General features: G+C 40.7%; 1 protein-coding gene across 3 annotated transcripts in view; it reads right to left on the bottom strand.

The window, feature by feature from the left end:
- OXSR1 (oxidative stress responsive kinase 1) overlaps positions 1–19,736 on the bottom strand; it is a 115,302-nt gene that overhangs the window by 66,838 nt on the left and 28,728 nt on the right. For all 3 annotated transcript variants that reach the window (XM_067566182.1, XM_067566184.1, XM_067566183.1), the window contains 2 exons: positions 12,424–12,532; positions 755–896 (listed from right to left, as the gene is read on the bottom strand). In XM_067566182.1, coding sequence (XP_067422283.1) covers positions 755–896; positions 12,424–12,532 — 251 coding nt within the window. The remainder of the gene's footprint in view (positions 1–754; positions 897–12,423; positions 12,533–19,736) is intronic.

Raw genomic sequence — 19,736 nt, 5'->3', positions numbered from 1 at the left:
GAACTCAAGCCTAACTCCCACTCACTTCAGCTGCAGCTGTGAGGACTCAGCACTTCTGCAACCAGACCCTATGGGCTCAAGTTGGATACCCCGTAAATGAGGAACACACAATTTGCAACCAGCTACAAAAAGCTTGATTTAATTGGATATGCCCAGCATCTGTGGCAGAGGCAAGGACAGAATCAAATTCTCCAGGCCAGCATTTGACTGATTTAACCATCCTTTCTCTTTCTGCAATCCCCTGCCTTGTTCACGACACAACTTCGAACTTCTGCAGCAAGTGAGGCCCAACGGACAACGGGTTTCATTTACTACACAACCCTGATTCATACCCACAGGAGATCCATCCTGTGCACTGAATGAGGTAGGGCCCTGTGGAAAAGTCAGTATGTAATCATGTAATTAAGACTATCATAATGCACATGCACAAGGGGATTTCCTAACTTTTGAGTGCTTGACTTTTCAATCTTAATAATGTTCTTTTAACATACACAAAGCTATGTAATTCAAATATATATAATGCCTTGCCGCTCAGGCCAAAATACATGGCAGCCCCTTTCAGTATTGTTCTTCAGCCTTCACATACCATCTTGTTTCAATTCCGACATTTCTGCCAGACACTACATATAGTGTTACAACTGGTTTAGGGGTAGCTCAGAAGAAACATTTTCCACATACATTGTGTGTGAGCAAGCCAAGAAGAACTTCTACAGTACTGAGAAACTCTTGCACTATGGGAAAGCAAAAAGAGTACCTGTGGATTTGTCCATTTTTATGCAGATATTCCAGTCCCTCCAGCACCTCCTTTAGGATTGTGGCTATACTAGGTTCATCCAGGACTCCATTCTTGTGTTCCCCTTTTGCCACAATGTGTTTAATAACATCCAGAACAGACCCTAGGGAGAAAACAAAAGTTAAACATTCTTTAGCTTAAACTAGAAGGAATTATTCCACATGATTAAATGCCATCTACATAGTCATCTTGTGTGTAAATCAAGGAAGCCTGGAAAATAAGTGAAGGGATTAGATTTAAAGTCAGTAGCACCCATTTTATTTCCAGATAAAACAGATAAAATGGCACCCTCTCCATTCCAAAAAGATGCACTGAAGGACTTTTACTTGTGCTTTCTTCATGGTTTTACTGGAAGTGTTTAAGGCCCCCATTTTTATCTAGTCAGTGATGGTGAAGGTCTTACAAATCCTCAATAGTACAAACATCCACAAACACACACCACTAGTTTGGCTGAAAAGTTTGTCAAGAAGTCCAATACCAGTTATAGTTAGGAGCGTGCCTAGTTCTGGGAATAGTTTGTCAGTTGATACAGATACTGGAGCACAGATGTTGAGAAGGCAGATGTTTTGGCACCAATTCAATTTAAGAGCAGGGAGAGGAAATGGAGAAGTAGGAATCGAATTGTTACTATTCAAACTAAAATTCTACTAAATTTTATTTCCCAGTTGCTAATATTGGTACTATTCCTAATAGTTAATCATCAGCATCTCTTTTTAAGGGGAAAAACAGATAGAGAGCGTATGAATTTAAAATGTTTGTAACAAATTACTTCCTCACTATGTACAGAATTGGAGTTGAGCTAAATCCTTCTGGAGATGTATCAATACAGCTCCTCTTCCTGAAGGGGTGTGAATTACATCATCCTGGATGACAAACCATGCTTTACAGACCAAATCAGCTCTTTGAATTGTACCCAAGTATAAACTGGGAATTGGCACAGAGACTGCCACTTCCCATATGTCGTGACCAGCTGATGTGTTTGTGCCAACATTCTCTGTATTTTCATGTGGGGACTGGAAGGCCTTATATTTGGGATTTACTACTCCCATTGGCCAGAGAATTGAACGTCAAAGTATGATGTACAACCTGCCTCTAGTCTCGTGGGCTATACTGTAATAGGGAGTTGAGTATCCAATGGTCAATGTCTGCATATCTGGTTTTCTATTATTTAACCTTTGTATTTACAACTGTAGGGAGCTTTACTGATACAAGTAAAAAACAAGACAATGTCAGCAATAGTAATGGGTTTTGGAAAATTAGAAAACCAGGCGTAATCTCAAAGCATAATCAAATTCTGGTCCTAAGCTATTTTGCTTATGTCCTTGTGTAGTATACTTAGTCAAAGAACATTTCAGTATCAAATTAGCTAGTTATAAGAGTGAAGAGTTCATTCAGTCTAACTTGTGATTAAAATCACAAAAGAAAATAGAACATGTTTCAACTTGTTACAGAACAGTGAAAAGCCAATAAGGGTTTAAAATTGGCATGGATTAAAAACACTAAGACTTACTCATATGTATTTTGATTACTAATGAATTTGAAGAATGTGCCAGTTAACATTTCTAAGCAGATATAGAATAGAACCTTATGGGAAAGAACACAGGGAAGGATTTTTTTTTTTAATTATGTTATAGATGCCTGTGAAATTCTGGGATTTTTTAAAAATATTTTAGGTGTGGTTTTTTTGTTTTTAGGAAATTTTGCATTATTTTGTTTTATCCATTTTATCCACATGGGAGAGGGGAAGTTGGGTCCTGCCTCTGGGGAGTTGGGAGGCCTTGTGTATGGGACGCGGGTATTTCAGAAGGTAGATAAATCTACTAGGGGAGAAGCTGTTCTAGATTTGATTGTGACAAATAGGGAGGAACTGGTTGAGAATTTGAAAGTGGAAGGCAGCTTGGGTGGAAATGATAATGGAATAGTAGAGATCATGATTCTAAGGAATGACAGGAGAAAAACCAGCACAAAAAAAGAATGAATTTCAAGAAGGCAGACTTTAGCAAACTCAGGGAAATTGGTAGGTAAGATCCTGTGGGAAGCATGTCTAAGGGGGGAAAACAGTTCAAGAGAGCTGGCAGTTATTCAGTGAGATATTAAGGGCACAAAAGCAAATCATCCCACTGCGTAAGAAAGATAGGAAGTATGGCAAGACACCACCCTGGCTTAACCACGAGTCTTCAATGATCTGAAACTCAAAGAGAGCCCTACAAAAAGTAAAAAACTAGGTCAAATTATAAAGAATGACTATACAAACACCACAAGCATGTAGGGACAAACTTAGAAAGACCAAAGCACGAAATGAGATTAAACTAGCTAGACAAAGTGTAACAAGAAAACATTCTATAAATATATTAGAAGCAAGAGGAAGACCAAGGACAGGATAGGCCCATTACTCAATTGGGGAGGCATGGGGGGGGAAGGAGGAAACAATAACAGAAAATGTGAAAATGGTAGAAGTGCTAAATGACTTATTTGTTTTAGTTTTCACTGAAAAGGTTAGTAGTAATTGGAAGTCTAACATAGTGAATGCCAGTGAAAATGAGGTAGGATCAGAGGCTAAAATAGGGAAAGAACAAGTTAAAAACTACTTTAGACACGTTAGATGTCTTCAAGTCATCGGGGCCTGATGAAACGCATCCTAGAATACGCAAAGAGCTGACTGAAGAGATATCTGAGCCATTAGCGATTATTTTCAAAATGTCATGAAAGATTGGAGAGATTCCAGAGGACAGGAAAAGGGCAAACAGAGCCAATCAATAAAAAGGGAAATAAGAACAACCCAGGGAATTACAGACCAGTCCAGTCGGCTTATCTTTAGTACCCAGAAAGATAATGGATCAAATAATTAAGCAATCAATTTTCCAAATATCTTGAAGATAATAAGGTGATAAGTAACAGTCAGCATGGATTTGTCAAGAACAAAATCATGTCAAACCAACCCGATAGCTTTCTTTGACAGGGTAACAAGCCTTATGAATAGGGAAAAAGTGGTACATGTGGTCTATCTTGACTTTAGTAAGGCTTTTGATATGGTCTTGCATGACCTTCTCAAACAAACCAGGGAAATGCAACCTAGACAGAGGTATTATAAGGTGGGTGCATAGCTGGTTGGAAAACTGTTCCCAGAGAGTAATCATCAGTGGTTTGCAGTCAAGTTGGAAGGACATATTGAGTGGGGTCCCACAGGGATCAGTTCTGGGTCAGATTGTGCTCAGTATCTTCATCAATGATTTTGATAATGGCATAGAGTTTGTGGACAATACCAAGCTGGGATTGGCTGCAAGTGCTTTAGGATTAAAATTCAAAGTGATCTGGACAAATTGGAGAAATGGTCTGAAGTAAATAGGCTGAAATTTAAAAAGGACAAATGCAAAGGACCCCACTTGGAAGGAACAATCTGTTGCACACACATAAAATGGCTGCCTAGGAAATATTCCAGAAAGGGATCTAGGGATCATAGTGGATCACAAGCTAAATAGGAGTCAACAGTGTAACACTGTTGCACAAAAAGCAAACAATTCTGAGATATATTAGCAGGAGAGTTGTCAGCAAGATATGAGAAGTAATTCTTCCACTTTACTCCACACTGATTGGGCCTCAACTGGAGTATTGTGTCCAGTTCTGGTCACCACTTTTCAGGAAAGATGTGGACGTATTGGAGGAAGTCCAGAGAAGAGCAACAAACATTATTAAAAGTCTGGAACACATGACCTATGAGAGAAGATACATAAAAGATTGTTACAAGGAGGAGGGAGAAAAATTCTCTTTAATCTCTGAGGATAGGACAAGAAGCAATGGGCTTAAATTGCAGCAAGGGCAGTTTAGACTGGACATTAGCAAAAAATTCCTGTCAGGGTAGTTAGGCACTGGAATAAGTTGTCTAGGGAGGTTGTGGAATCTCCATCATTGGAGATTTTTAAGAAAAGGTTAGATAAAACTGTCATGGATGGTCTAGATAATGCTTGGTCCTGCCTTAAGTGCAGGGCACTGGACTAGATGACCTCACGAGTTCCCGTTCAGTCCTACACGTCTATGATTCAATGCCATTCTCTGAGCAATTATAGCCAACTACAGTATACTTATTAGTCCAAGACCACTACTGCTTTAGGATTTAGACAGTCTTCTCACTTTCACTGATGAATACTCGTAAGATCCTTGTACAGTCAGAGATCTTTTTATCTTTAAAGATCCTCTCCCCCACCAGTGGAGTACTCTCTTCCTATCTGAGCTAAATATTTCTAACTCCCTGAAATAAAATAGGCACATTCAATTATTATTTAATCAAAGTCAGCCCTATGCAAGATGGAGAACATGCTCTATAGGAAGGTCACAATATTTTTATATAGCACTACAGATTGACAAGCTGCTTTGCACAACAGCATGCCTCCATCCCAAGGAGCTCACAATCGAGAGGCGTAAATGGGAATAGCCCAGTACACCAAGCCCCGTGTGGATCATAGCTCTAAAGGTTCGTAATACTGGGGAGTTATAAGAAGCTCGTTCAAGTACGCTGAAGAAGCTTGGCAAATGTTAACTGAAAGACTATTCCAAGTGTTCAGGGCAACACGTAAAGCAGCACAAAGTCAGAAGTGGGCACCCAGCAACTGGAGCCTACGAGCATGTCTATACTAAAAACTTAAGTCGACCTAGGTTAGATGAACTTACAGCAACCGCAGTAATTACTGCAGGGGTTCATGTTCACACTGCCCTTCTTCTGTCGGTAGTGTGTGTCCTCACCAAGAGCGCTTCCACCAACTTAAGGGGGCAGTGTGGGGGGCTGAGAGCCTGCACTCTCAGCTCCCTACCAGGCTGCCCCAAGATTCCCCACAGCAACACAGCTGCTGTGTTCCCGGGCGCAGTCCAACTAGGAGCAGAGCCAGCCAGCAGGTGTAGCTCGGCTCCAAGAAGGGAGCCTGGGCAGTAGCCCTGAGGGGGCAGCCAGATTCTAGCTGAAGCCCCACATGCACCTGGCTTTCTTGTCAATTTCACATGAAATGACAATGCTAGCCAAGAGCCAATATAAGTAACTCGCAGTGTCCACATGGACACTGTGTCACCCTAATTACACCAGCATAAGCCCTACGTCTCTCATGGAGGTGGAGTTATTATGTTGGTGTAGCAGGGCACTTACATCAGTGAGAGCAAGGCTGTAGTGTGTCCACTGACATAATTAGGTTGACATAAGGCAGCTTACCTTAACGCTGTAGGATAGACCAAGCCTAAATCTAATTCACTGAAATGTTAAGCATAGATAGAAAGGAAGCTCTGATGAAGAGCCGCCAATGGGTCAGAATCGAAGTCTATAGGAATCCAATACAAAGAGGAGCTATGCTGTTAGGATAGCACGGAACTGTAACATGAAAAAATGCAATAACAAATGTGAGTGTTTCAGTGTGTCTAACGCCTGCAAAGTAGTATACAAAAAGTTGCCACAAGATAATGTGCATTTTGATAAGATGTTCGGTATTACTGTCTGTTCCTCTTGAATTCAAGACTTTTCACTACCATTTAGCCCCAATCACAACCAATTAACAGCTATATTAGCTCTACTTATTTAAGTACAATCCCATGGTACAAATTATACTGTAATTCAAAGTTATGTGGTTTTCTGTTCAAACTTGCATGCCCCATACATAGCTTTGAAAGATACAAATGCACCAGAGTTTACAATATTTCCTAATGATAGCAGAAATCTTCAAGGAAATCTCTGTGGTACACTGATTTTTCCCACAGCAGAAAATACAACCTACAACTACTACAGGTCAAGTCCAGCACAAGCAAAGCAAATTATTTCTTGAGGTCCCAACTTCCCAGGTTAGCTCTGGTATTGTTCAATTTAGAAAAAAAGAGACAACTAAGGGGGATATGATAGAGGTCTATAAAATCACGAATGGTGTGGAGAGAGTGGAGAAAGAAGTGTTGTTTATCCCTTCCCATACCAAGAATCAGGGTTCACCTGAAGAAGTAAATAGGTTTAAAATAAAGAAAAGGAATGAGTTCTTCATACAATGCACAGTCAATCTCTGATCTCATTGCCAGGGGATATTGTGAAGGCCAAAAGTACAACTAGATTCAGAAAAGAATTAGATAAATTCATGGAGGATAGGTTCATCAATGGCTCTTAGCCAAGATGGTCTGGGACACAAACTTATGCTGCAGGTGTTCATAAACCTGCAACTGTGAGAAGCTGGGACTGGATGACAGGATAATTGCCCTGTTCTGGTCATTCCCTCTGAAGGAACTGGCACTGGCCACTATCGGAAGACAGGGTACTGGCTAGATGGACCACTGGTCTGACCCATCCTGGCTATTTTTATGTTGTTTGCAACTGGCAGGCTGGCCTGATCTCTTTCCAGCTGTGGGACCAGAGGAGATAACCTGCAGCTCTGCTACCAGGACAGAAGAGGAAGGTGGCTCCTGGCTCCATTTCTCCTTTTCATAATACGAGTGCAGTGAAGCAGAACCTACAAATTAGGCCAGCTCTGTCCGAATGTAACACAGAACAGCTGTCACACTTTCCATAATCATCACTAAGTATTTATACCTTACCCATGACTCAAATATGTGTAGAGACTGAAGGCACAACAGGTTTAATGGCAAGGCAATATCTGAAATACAGGAAGTGCATGTGTAATGACTCTCCTACCATGAGTCATCTCAGCAGGGATTGAACCTGTGGTCAGCAACATTAATGGGCGTCTACTAATTGAGCTAAAGGAGTAACGCCACTAGCTACTAGCAATACTGTGCTCTTATCTTGTGGCCAAACACTAGAGGTAGGCATGTAATACACAGAACCAATAGGTTACACATGCATCTTTGGTTCCTCATTCTTTTGGACAAACACTCACTGAAGACTAGAGCTCAAGGGAAGGTTATATACAAGAGTTGCCTATAAAGCAACTTGTCTCAATCTGCCTAGGTACTGCAAATGTGTCATGGACTGCTCTTCCCTCAAGCAACCTGCTGCTGCTGCTGCAGCAATTATGATGGATAAAACATCCGCAGGACACCTTTTTAGATCAAAGGGCAGAACATCATACTGACAAGTCCTGAGAACATGGGGAATCTCATGAGAGTGCCTGGCAAAACATGAAAGCAGGCATCATGGAGGCCTTTATGGGTCCGGCTACCCTGAAATTTTATCAAAACAGTACTGAGCGACAGTCGTCACTGAGACAGCAAGTTTCATTCAAGGTCCCAATTTTCTAGTACTTAAGATGTTACTCTTTGGGCTCTAATCTCAAGATTCTCCTCAGCCCAGAACTAATTGTTTTTGAAAACTCAGGGGGAAAAAATTTGGCTCTCTGAAATACTTTGCATTTATATAGCAGTTTTCATCTATACACTGCAAAACTCTTTACAACTACAATTTTACAGATGGGGGAAACTTAGGAAGAGGTAGGCAAGGTACTTGTACCAGAGATCCTGTGTGACCTTGGACATATGGGTACAGATACCAGTTTCCCTCTTTCAGTCTAGTGCTCTATGCACTGGACTACAGAGAATCCCCTAGATACATTTAATATATGAAAAAGAGGGCTAGGGATTTACCAAAGTAATTATTCTTGAACCTTTTGTACTCCTTTGAAAGTCACGCCTTTAATTTAGATGTCTAACTTTAGGCACCTATATTAAAAAAAGTTTGTCTTAGGTCTTGAGTAAGAACCAGTGCCTAGGATGTATGAAACTGCATGTAAACATTTTTCCACAAGGCACTGCTTTCTATTAATTCTAGCATAGAGCAGTTCAATACTTGTTACACACTGAGACAGTGCAAGCCAGTTGAGATGAATCATCCCCATCTCCTGGCTAACCTAGCCTCTTCCTCGTTTCCTCCAAAAACCAGGCATTAAATAGTTGATCTTGTGTACTTTGAAGGTGTGCGCAACACCAAGTATGTAAAGTCTGAAACAGTGCACCAGGTCCATAGCAAGTCTGTCAGCATGCTAAAGGGTGCAGTGCTCTCTTTGATGCTCATCTGCTGAGGGTAAAAAAAGTCTATATTGTACTACAAATCAAACTTCACCAACTTTCATTCCAAGTGCAAGGCACACTTCTTTGACCTCACCTACATCAACATACATACATAGCATACATTTAAGAAATCCTCATGCAATGTTCCTCCTCAGGAGAGGAAGGAAGAAAAAAGAACCACATGTGATAGTCACATTGCTTAATGCATTAGTGAAAGAGGCTCAGATATGAAGCATGTTTTTTAAAAAAAAGGATTAAAGATACACATGAAGCTTTGTGATTGAAATTTTACATGCTCTCAAAAGATAAGAAACGTATAGTTCCAACAGCAACTAACTCAGCCACACATTGTACTCTGCAACCTACAGTAACTGAACCTCACGGAGCATTAAAAATGCACAGGACACACGTTATGTTCTTGAAAAGAAAACTCACTCTGAATTTCCTAACCTATTAGTACAAAAAACCTTCAGCCATGACATGAAACTGATGTAGACATTCCACAGTCAATAACTGATTTCTGTTCATTAGTATGGGGTTTGACATAAGTGATCTGGACATGCTGCTGTTAAAATTATGGATGTTGCACTACATGATTTTTGTAGGATCAGCAAAGTCTTGAATACATGTTCTGATATTGCCCCGATCCTTCCACGGGGTTTGGTGCAGGAGTCTGGCAGCGCAGAGCACTTTGGGGCTTAACCATCTTCAATTCAAAGCATTCTTATCAATTCATGCTTGGGGTAGTGGATCATTCCCCTCTATTCGGCATTGGTGAGTATTGGGGTATTGTGTCCAGTTTTGGGCCCCCCCACTACAACAAGGATGTGGAGAAGTTGAAGAGAGTCCAGCGGAGGGCAACAAAAATGATTAGGGGGCTGGAGCACAAGACTTATGAGGAGAGGCTGAGGGAACAAGACTTGTTCAGTCTACAGAAGAGAAGAATGAGGGGGGATTTGATAGCAGCCTTTAACTACCTGAAAGGGGGTTCCAGGGAGGATGGAGCTAGGCTGCTCTCAGTGGTGGCAGACGACAGAACAAGGAGCAACGGTCTCAAGTTGCAGAGGGGGGAGGTCTAGGTTGGACATTAGGAAAAAGTTTTTCACTAGGAGGGTGGTGAAGCACTGGAATGGGTTACCTATGGAGGTGGTGGAATCTCCATCTTTAGAGGTTTTTAAACTGTGGCTTGACAAAACCCTTGCTGGGATTATTTAGCTGAGGTTAGTCCTGCTCTGAGGGTTTGGACTAGATGACCTCCTGAGGTCCCTTCCAACTCTATGATTTAAAGAGCATCATCATCAGCTCTAAGAATTACATTTACTTGGACTTCTCAGCCTCTGACTACCTCAGAAATACTGATAGATACTGGGCCTTACCAAGCTGAGACAGAATCCAACCAAAAAAAAGGGGGGAAGGAAGGAAATGAGCAAACCAGAGATATACCGAACAGTATCCAGGTAAGAGAAAAGGAACAAGTGACACAGAGAGTGGAAGAAACCATTTGAACAAGTTCCAAGTTCATAGATCTGAAATTTATTCACATCATTGGTAAAGCCATATCACCACAGACAAGATGTTATGGCCAAATTAAAGGAGATTTCTTTCACTTGCCTTTTCCCTTCAGACTGTGACCCATCTGCACAGAGGTGTGTAAGTACACACAAAGAAATAAATGCTTTGTGACAGAGACTGTCTTCTGTGAAACAGCAAGAGTCCTGTGGTACCTTAAAGACTAACAAATGTATTTGGGCAAGTGGGTTTATGCCCACGAAAGCTTATGCCCAAATAAATGTTAGTCTTTAAGGTGCCACAGGACTCCCGCTGTTTTGCTAAAAACAGACTACCACGGCTACCCCTCTGAAACGGTCTTCTGTGAAGTACCCTCCTGGACACTACTCGTGATAACAGAATAGTTCTAATTAAACATAAAGATTTCGTAAGATTGTTTGTCCTTTGATCTTAAAAAATTGCTAGTCATTAGAAAGCCTTGGAAGTGGTTAAATCAGTGATTCTTCCAAATAGATTAAGCTCCTGAAAGGGGACAGAAGCTCTGAGAGCATGACCAGCTGGCAGAGTTTCAGCACCTCAAAGACTTGCACAATTAAAAAAAGTATATTGGAGGTGTCTCGTGCTGTAAGCTGGAATGGCGAGAATTGCTTCTCTACAGCAGAGCTGTCACAAGCAGCTGTTTGACAAGCAAGTGTTTTGTGAACTTAGCCATGGCTTTGTGTCACAGGTTCAAATGATGGTTCTCAATTGAGAGCACATTAAAGGAGCTAGCAGACTGCAAGTCAGAGAAGATCTGAGAACAAGGATAACGGCTCCTTATCTTGACAAATGAACAAGCCACACAATATATACAGCAGAACGGTCAGCAGTTAACTTAGAAAAGGCATAATTAAAACTCATGATATAGATACGTTAGAAGGGTCAAATGCAAATCTGCCCCATTTTAGAAATATCAGACACTGCTGATTTCTTTGGAGCAATATTTGTGCATAAAGGCTAAAATTTCAAGACTGAATGATTAAAGTGGATACCTAAGAAAAAGTGGCCTATTACAGGTGCAAATTGGTTTTAGACTGGTCCCCTTCAGGAATATTTCTACAGCAGTTACATATACTGCTCTTATAAGATTTCAGCAATACTAACGCCCCAGGACTAAGATATTAATCTGCCCTGACGTAATCAGAGAAGTCCCAGTCCTTGCATTCATACTTTGTCATTTTTGTGGGCCAAAGTAAAGAGGAGCCTGAAGTAGGCTAAAATTAAGCTAGTTTCAACCTAAAAAACAGGCCAATGGAGATTGATGCTGTTGAAAAAGGAAGCAATAAGAGTGTGTGCTGTGTCGAGTCAAATCACCTACTGTTTCACCTGAAAGGCTGATGTTAGGGACTGTGGAAAAAAAATGGAAGAAACTCCCCTCAGAAAGCAATTCTGGGAACTCAGCCTTACTTGTTAATTCAAGTACAGAAACAATATTTCAGACCTACCACCCAGGAAGCTTTATATTAACCAGTTCTCAAAAACAAGTATCAGATAATTTAGAGCCCGGTGTAGTAACTGAAGCTATTTATTTATTTATTTTAAGGTAATGTGACCAGATAGCAAATGTGAAAAATCAGGACAGGGTGAGGGGTAATAGGCACCTATGTAAGACAAAGCCCCAAAAATCAGGACTGTCACTATAAAATGGGGACAACTGGTCACCCTATTTTTAGGGTTGCCCATTTTTGTGGTTTAGCAGTCATGTTTTCCTATTTTTAGATGATTATGTGAATCTTTCACACAGCAAAGGGAGTGAGGGGACAGGAAAGAGACTATATTGGGAGAACAGTGACTATGAAGTTCTGTCAAATACACAAAGTAAAACTGAAAACAAAATTTCTCCTCCAATCTTTCAATTACAGTAGTGTTAGTTGCTAATTGCAACAACAGTAGGAAACGTGTTCAAACAAAAGCACTATTTTAAATTTGACTGTATCCTTTTAACTTGGAGAAAATAAAAACGGAATATTTGCAGTTATTTCAGCACCTTTATCTACAGATTGGGGAGAGGGGAGGTGGTAGAGTGGGGAAGGGAGCATTTAAAGCCAACCACTTCCCATACTCTTCCCATGTGGTTTAGGGTAGCTGAACATTGTACCACTCACCTCCACTAAGTAACTTCATCACTAGCCAGAGCTCGTCTTTCACCACAAATGATGTGTAGTAAGATACAATGTTAGGGTGATGGCACTGACTCATGGCTTGAATTTCTTTCTGCAGAGAGAAAAAACAGAGTCATTCTTTAAATGCCTGTTAAATAATCACCATCTACTACTATTATTTCCAGCAAGACAGGGTGTTGGTGAAGAGAAAATGACTCTCAGAAGCCAACAGTGAAGATCCAGAAATGTAACAGTCATGTTTGATCTGCTCAAATTAGGGCTTGAAATTTTTCTAAATACAGGACTAAAGGAGGGCCTCCAGTTAGAAGGGCCAAGGGCAACACCCTGGTGAGAACACAAGCCCTTACTACCAACCCCATTGAGAAGAAAGAGGAGGTAGCTTCTGGGACTTTTACCAGGTTGTTCCCCATAGAACTTGCATAGTGGCTCAATCTCTCTATCAGCCTTTGGTTTCCTGTACAAACTATAGCTTACAATGGGGCTACTATCGTGTTTGAATCCTCAGTAGAGAATATGGTAAAGCACTTAAAATGTATGAGAAAGAAGTCTTCAGAGGATATCATTTCCAGAAGTCACGACTAGGCTGCGCAGTTAAAAAAGTTTGTCACATGCTTGTGTGAATGTAGAGGAAGAAAAAAAGTCACATGCATATGCAACATATACAATCAAAAAAACTATCAGTTATTTGATTTGTAGCATGGGGGGGACTAACAAATGTTCCGTTCCCCACAAAAGGTGTTGAGGCCAGGAATCATTAATGGATGCACAGCCCATTCCTTCCAACGCACTTGACCTCTGCAGTGGTAGAGATGAGAAAAAAGTTAAACTATTAACAAAAGTAGAGCTTCTTCCCCCAACCCTCAGTGACTCATTTTCTACTCTAATCTCTCACTGGCTACATAAGGGCTTCTGTAGTCTCACAGAGGATATCAATATCTTGGGGGCTTGGTACACACAATTGTTTTAACTGATCATTACAAATCACAATGGGCCTTGTGGTAAAAAATGCTTCCTCTCAACTGAAACTAGACAAACTGTTATATGTACAAAAGCCTGTGTTAGAGCAATAGAAATGCAGTACAACTGTCCAAGAGCTGTATTTTAACAGCCAGAAATCTTATTACATACCCATATTGGACCGGGAGAGGAGGAAAATGTAAAAGACTAACAAAAATCCATTCTGTATTTATTGCATCCTCAATTTACAGTAATTTTCCAAAGTGTTCTGGAAATAAATAAGGTTTAAAGAGTGATTTTAAGTGAAGTGGCCTGGGAGTACAATGTTAGACCAGGACAGCAGAAGTGAAAGCTACCACCACCAATCCCATCTCTGTGACCCCAGTCACACTACAGAACCATCATGAGTAAAGGCCCTACTTAACTCGCAATATTGCGGATTCCACAATATTAGGCTTCCACCACAATTTTGACAGTGGGAGCCCCCGCTCAGGCAGTCAACAGCGAAAAAATTGCAGAAAGTAATAATGGACTTTATTACCACAAATAATAAGGTCCATTATTACTTTCCCGCAATTTTCCATAGCTTGTCCACAACTCAGCCACAATGTGTCAACAATCCCACTGCAATTCAAGTAAGGACTTAGTCATGAGTGAATTACACTTGCTGTTTGTCATGTTCCATTTCACCCCTCCCTTCATTTTGGGGAATCCTATGCAGCAGATTGATATCAAGCACCAGGATGTAGAAACAGGAGAGCTGCAGATATGAGTTTCGCATGGTCCCTCTCCTGGAAGCAGGCTCCCATTTCCCTATATTCAGCCTTTGTGGCTATTTTAATTTCAGAAAGAAGCATCTTATCAAGGGTTTCTCAAACTGCAAATAAATGTACTTGGTGCAATCCATCACATCTTTACCTGAACACACTGAAGTAGTTGAAGCTATCCTAAACAAAGACTTCTTTCTGATTCATAATTTGGGAAACAGCATTTAAAGTGCCGCCTGTTTAGCCACTGAGGATGAAATACTTACAAAAATATGTCTGAAAACATGCAGCGGTCTTGAATAGTGCACGTTTCCCTTGAATTGAGTTCTGAAATATCCAAGTTGTCAGACTCCAAAGGTTCGTAGCCAGAGATCAGCTATAACTGCTCTGATGTCTTCCCATTAAGTACCATGATGAATACCTTAAACCACATCTCTCTGCAATATATTGAGCACTTTGAAGCTTTTGAAACGCCAATGCAACTGCTACAAACTATAATTTAAAATCATAATAGATACTGAATAGCCACCTTCTGTAAATAAAAGTCAAACACATCAGAAGACGATAGGGAATAGCATCTTGTTTATTCTGAAAGTGGGTCTACTCACCCACTGATGAGTGACTCAGATTTAAGTGGAGAGGAGATGTGAGAGACTGGCAGGCCAAACATCTGACCCACCAGCTGAATTTGATTGAAGGCATATGTTGGTATGTTAAATGCACTTTCTTGTTCTTACTGTGCCAGTCTGCTCCATCAGTAGTGCTGTCTGGAAGAATCTAGCTCCTTAAAACACTGAGCAGGATCCCCATACATTTAGTTTTCCTTCCTACACGTTAACTCAGTGGACACAGTATAGGGAAAAGCACTGTGCTTACACACTGATACCTACGATTTTCAGAGGAAACCAGGATGCTGTTTACTTAATGAAGGATCAAAACCAGTGCAAAACAAATCTATTCCAACATTGCAACCCTGATTTTGGAGACCCACTCAAGCCACCAGAAGATCTGAAATAAGCTAAAGCAGGTCAGATGTGGTCTCTGATATTGCCTCAAGTATTGAGGGGAGAGTTCTCCTTTAGTTGAAATCCCAAGGCATGTGTTAACCTTTAGAAAACCTCCTTGGTTTTGCTCTATAAAGCATTATTTAGAATAACTGTCTCAGAAGTCACAAGAAGCCATAACTTTTCAAGTTTTGTTATTTGTGAATTCTAATATTTTAGTTGAGGCTATGAATTGATAATATGAATGCACTTTTTAAAAAGAAATCTTAAATCCATTTTCCCTGTATCCTAAAGAATCTAATGTAAACTAGATAAAAGCAGGATTTGAAAAAAAGAGAGCACAGATACGGAAGCCAGGAACTGTTTTAGATTTGAGTTGTCAAAATTAGCCTATGGAACTCATTACCACAAGATATCATTAAAGCAAAGAACTTGGCAGGATTTTAAAAGGATTAGGCATTTATATGGAAAACAAGAACATCCAGAAGCTACTTTAGTAAGGATTAAATAAATAGTTTAGCAAGGATATAAACCTTGATGCTTCAGGGCAGAAGTCAATCTGAAGGGACAGGAAGAAACCATTCCTATGGGCAAATTGTTGCACATATGTCCCCTTTGACATGTTTTGCACTTTCCTCTGAAGCTGGTAGTTCTGGCCCCTCTCAGAGACTGGATACTAAACTAGGTGGACTACTGGGCTGGGCTGGAGTGGCAATAGACATGTTCCTATACTTTATCTGCCACTAACTCACTGCATAATCTTGGGAAAGTCACTCAACATCTGCTTCCATGCTCCACTTGTGTTGTCAGGACTGATGTTTGTAAAGTCCTTTAAAGATATGATATGAAGCAGTAAATGCAAGAATACTAAGAGTGTCTTCCAGCTGGCCAATCTTGACCTCTATGCCTACTGCCACCTCCTGTGTCAATTAGCTTGCTACAGCCTTCATTTTGACTCCCAGTATTGTTCACCATGCTGACAGAAATTGATGTTGATTTACATGCACTCTGAATCAGCTTAAATTAGGCAAGTTATAGCCTTGTAAATAATTATTATGGGCATTTCTTTACTAATATGCCATTTGGTCTGGATCAAATCAACAAGAGTAAGTGGACTGCAGTTTTCTTTTAGAGGCCAGGCTTCCACACTCCCTCAGTACTGACATCCAAACTCAACTATAATATGATCTAACATCAATCGGTAAAGTAATTAAGACTGCTCAGCTTCAGCTCTGATGCTCATGTACCAAGGAATGACATGGCAAAGCACCATGTCAGTTAAAACTAAAGTAACCTTAAGATTTCCATTTTCCATTAGTTGAGGTTCCATCATATGAGAGGTGTAAATCAGTCACATGCCAACTATGGTTATTTGGTATGTCAAGTTGTATATTTATATTTCAGAATCTGGAATGTGGGAATGTTTTGAGGAGTTTTGTACCTTCCCCCCATTCAACCAATTTAAGGGATAATTCCAGTTTCTAGGAACTGTAAGAAAGTAAGCATACTGGTAAAGAAATGGACAGTGATAGGACATCTGTGATGATCCTACTGGATCAATCTGCTGGTTTCATTCCAGCCACCATCTGGTATTGTTAATCCACCTGTGGAACATAGGAATTGACCGACCAGAACAGAGGTTTATCTACTCCAGTATCCTGCTTGACAGTAGCCAATGCCAGATCTTCCAAAAGCAGGTAGAAGAAACCCAACAGGCAATTATAGAACACTCTGCCCATAGGGAAAATTTTCATTCTGACTAAACCCAGGCAGTTAGCAGCTAGTTATGCTTGAAAGGATTATAAATTCTAATGCCTTATTTTTATTTTATCTCATTTAACTTTGGATATTCTCATCCGTATGTCTGATTTTTTTTTTTTTTTTAAATCTTTCACAGCTCTTGATCTCAGTATTTTGTTGCAGCAAATGCCACAGGTTAATTTTGTGCAGTGTAAAGGTATTTCCTTTTATTGGGTTTAAACTTTTTGACAACTGATTAAATTGACTGTTCCGTTGCTTAGGTATTACAAGAAGAGGTAAGCAAGCAAACCAGTTTACTTTTTTCTTTGCTATGTATTATGTATAATCTGTCATGCCCAGTCTATTCCATCACCATGCTGAACTAGACAGACCCAGCTATTTCAGTCTCTTCATATGGAAAACATCCCATGTCCCTGATCATTTGTCACCTGTTTCTAAACCTATTGCATTTCTGTCATCTGCAACCTAGCAATCCATGGAATCATTCTCTGAAAGTCATGACAGGCAGCTGCTCCCATTCAGCAGGAACCCTATTTGGAGTTCAACAAACTCAATGATTTCTCCTCAGTCGTTCAACATTTATCCTATCAGGGGCCATTAAGAAGACAATCCATTTCACCCAGCAATCCCAACATCTGGGGGAAAACAAAGCAGCTAGATGAAAGTCAGCTGGCTTACATTTAACTTAAGGAAGAACAAACTGATGCTGGTGGGCCAGGGAGAAGAATTAAGGCCTTCTAGATTGTTAGCTCTTCCAAACAGGAATGTGCCTTTTTACTGTTTGTACAAGGTCTGAGACATGGAGGACATGAGTAGAAACAGTTAAAATCCATGACTATTTCCTCAGTATAGCCATCAATGTGATTGACAAGGAGATGTCTGTTCCAGGAGCCACTCAACTCAGCTCTGCACTCGGACGTTGGGTTGCATCAATAGACAGAAATGACTTTTCCACCTCAAAATGGCATAACTGCACTCATTCCTGGAGGGCAAAGGCCTTGTCACTGTTAATCCCTCTGAACCGCACCATGAGTGCTATGATCAACAGGGGACGCAGCTGGAGAAGACAAGATGCAGCACAGGAGGCAGAGGAAAGACATTCACAGGGAACAATGCCCAGCTGTGAAATTCTCTTACTGTCTCCTGTGTACCTTGAATAAAACTCTCAAAAGCACTTAAGTCACTTGGCAGCCTAAGTCCCATTCACCTTCAGTGACACCTAGGCTCCTAAGTCACTTTTGAAAATGAGACACAGGCTCAGACTTAGGTGCTTTTGAAAACTGTTGTTCTTCCTTCCAAGTACAATGGAGGACAAGATACTGCCTGCCCTTTCCCCTATATACACTCCTTCCACAAGTACAGTGGCAAAAGGTGGTCTAAAAAACCATTAAGAACTACTTTGAAATCCTCTGGCAATATATGCTGTGTAAGTGCAAAGCCCCCACACTCCTGGGGAAAGTGAGCCCCCACAACCATGCAGGACAGCAGAAGAACAGGAAACAAGCCTCAGGCGCCCTGGTTTCATTCCCTGCTTTCACCACAGACTTCTACTATTTTCTACTACTATTTTCATTGTGGCAGTTAACTCTTTTTTTGCTAAACAGCTAAGGTGTCCTTGAGTTAATTGGTACATATTTCTATGCTAATCCCTAGTGTGGCACGGCATCTTCTAAAATTAAACACAGCTAGTGTATGAAAATATATTCCATTGCCTTCGTCTAGAAACACACATTGTTAATTATAAACACATCACTGTTACAAACCGCTTCCAAGGCGCCACGTGGTGGTGTGAGGGTTACACCAGGACTCCCACATGGCTAAGTATATTTTGAAACATAGGGATCAAGGTCAAATCCCTTCAACCAGCCAAGTCATATCACTGGTCTTGCTTAGTCACCTCTCTCCTGAAAGGAGCCTCCAAGAGCAAGGATCTCTCCCAGCCTCCCTTTCACTTAACCCATTTTCAAAACCCAATGTCACACCACCAGCTGCTACAGTGGCAGCCTGAATGAAGCTTCTAACAAAGTTCATGGCCACAATTTGATTCAGCTGACTGTGTTGGCAAGTAACAAGATTCCTCCCTACCCCGCTCCTCCAGCTTCCCGCTCTCCCCCACAATCCCAGGACTCAGCATGTTAGCTCTGCAGGAGTCCCAGCCCCCTTACTGGCCAAGAGTTTGAAACAAATATTAATTGGGGAAATATTTTACCACCCAAACTGAGGATACAGCCCCTCAGGTCTATGCAATTTTACCCCCTTTCCTAAACAGACTGGGGATAAATATTGCCCACTCACTCCAAAACAATAATCTCCCAAAAAAGTCTATCAGTCTGAAGTGCTCTAGGCAATTAGAATTGATTGACCCCATATGCCATTTTCTGTCCTCGCTCATGATGAGTGGGCAGTGTTATACAAAAGCAAGGATTTTGCTGCTAGTGGACAGAATGGAATGTTTGTTGTAAGCTGGCTATTATGCTTGGAGTCCGTGATCAGCGCAACAGAGGGATAATGGATCTAATAAAGCATGCTAGTTTATCTTTATAATGGTGGGAAATAGGGGTATACTACATGCCAGTGACAATTTCTGGCATTTCTCTTTCAAAATATTTATTCTTGGATTCCATTTTGCCCTTGGTCAAAAAAAGTTTTTTAAAAACCCTATAGATATATGGATGAATGTTGAAGAACTAGACAGGTTTGAGAAAAGGGCTACAGAATGATTAACGGTATGACAAAATTCACATAATTAATTGGACTGGAGAGCTCACTGCCACAGGATGTCACTGAAGCCAAGAACTGAGCAGCA

This window comes from Emydura macquarii, unplaced genomic scaffold (assembly GCF_026122565.2).
Source record: "Emydura macquarii macquarii isolate MOO-44397 ecotype Brisbane River unplaced genomic scaffold, CSIRO-AGI_Emac_v2 contig_2742, whole genome shotgun sequence".
Taxonomy (NCBI): Eukaryota; Metazoa; Chordata; order Testudines; family Chelidae; genus Emydura; species Emydura macquarii.
Note: the sequence above shows the minus strand (reverse complement) of the source record. Positions and strands in the feature narration are given on the sequence as shown.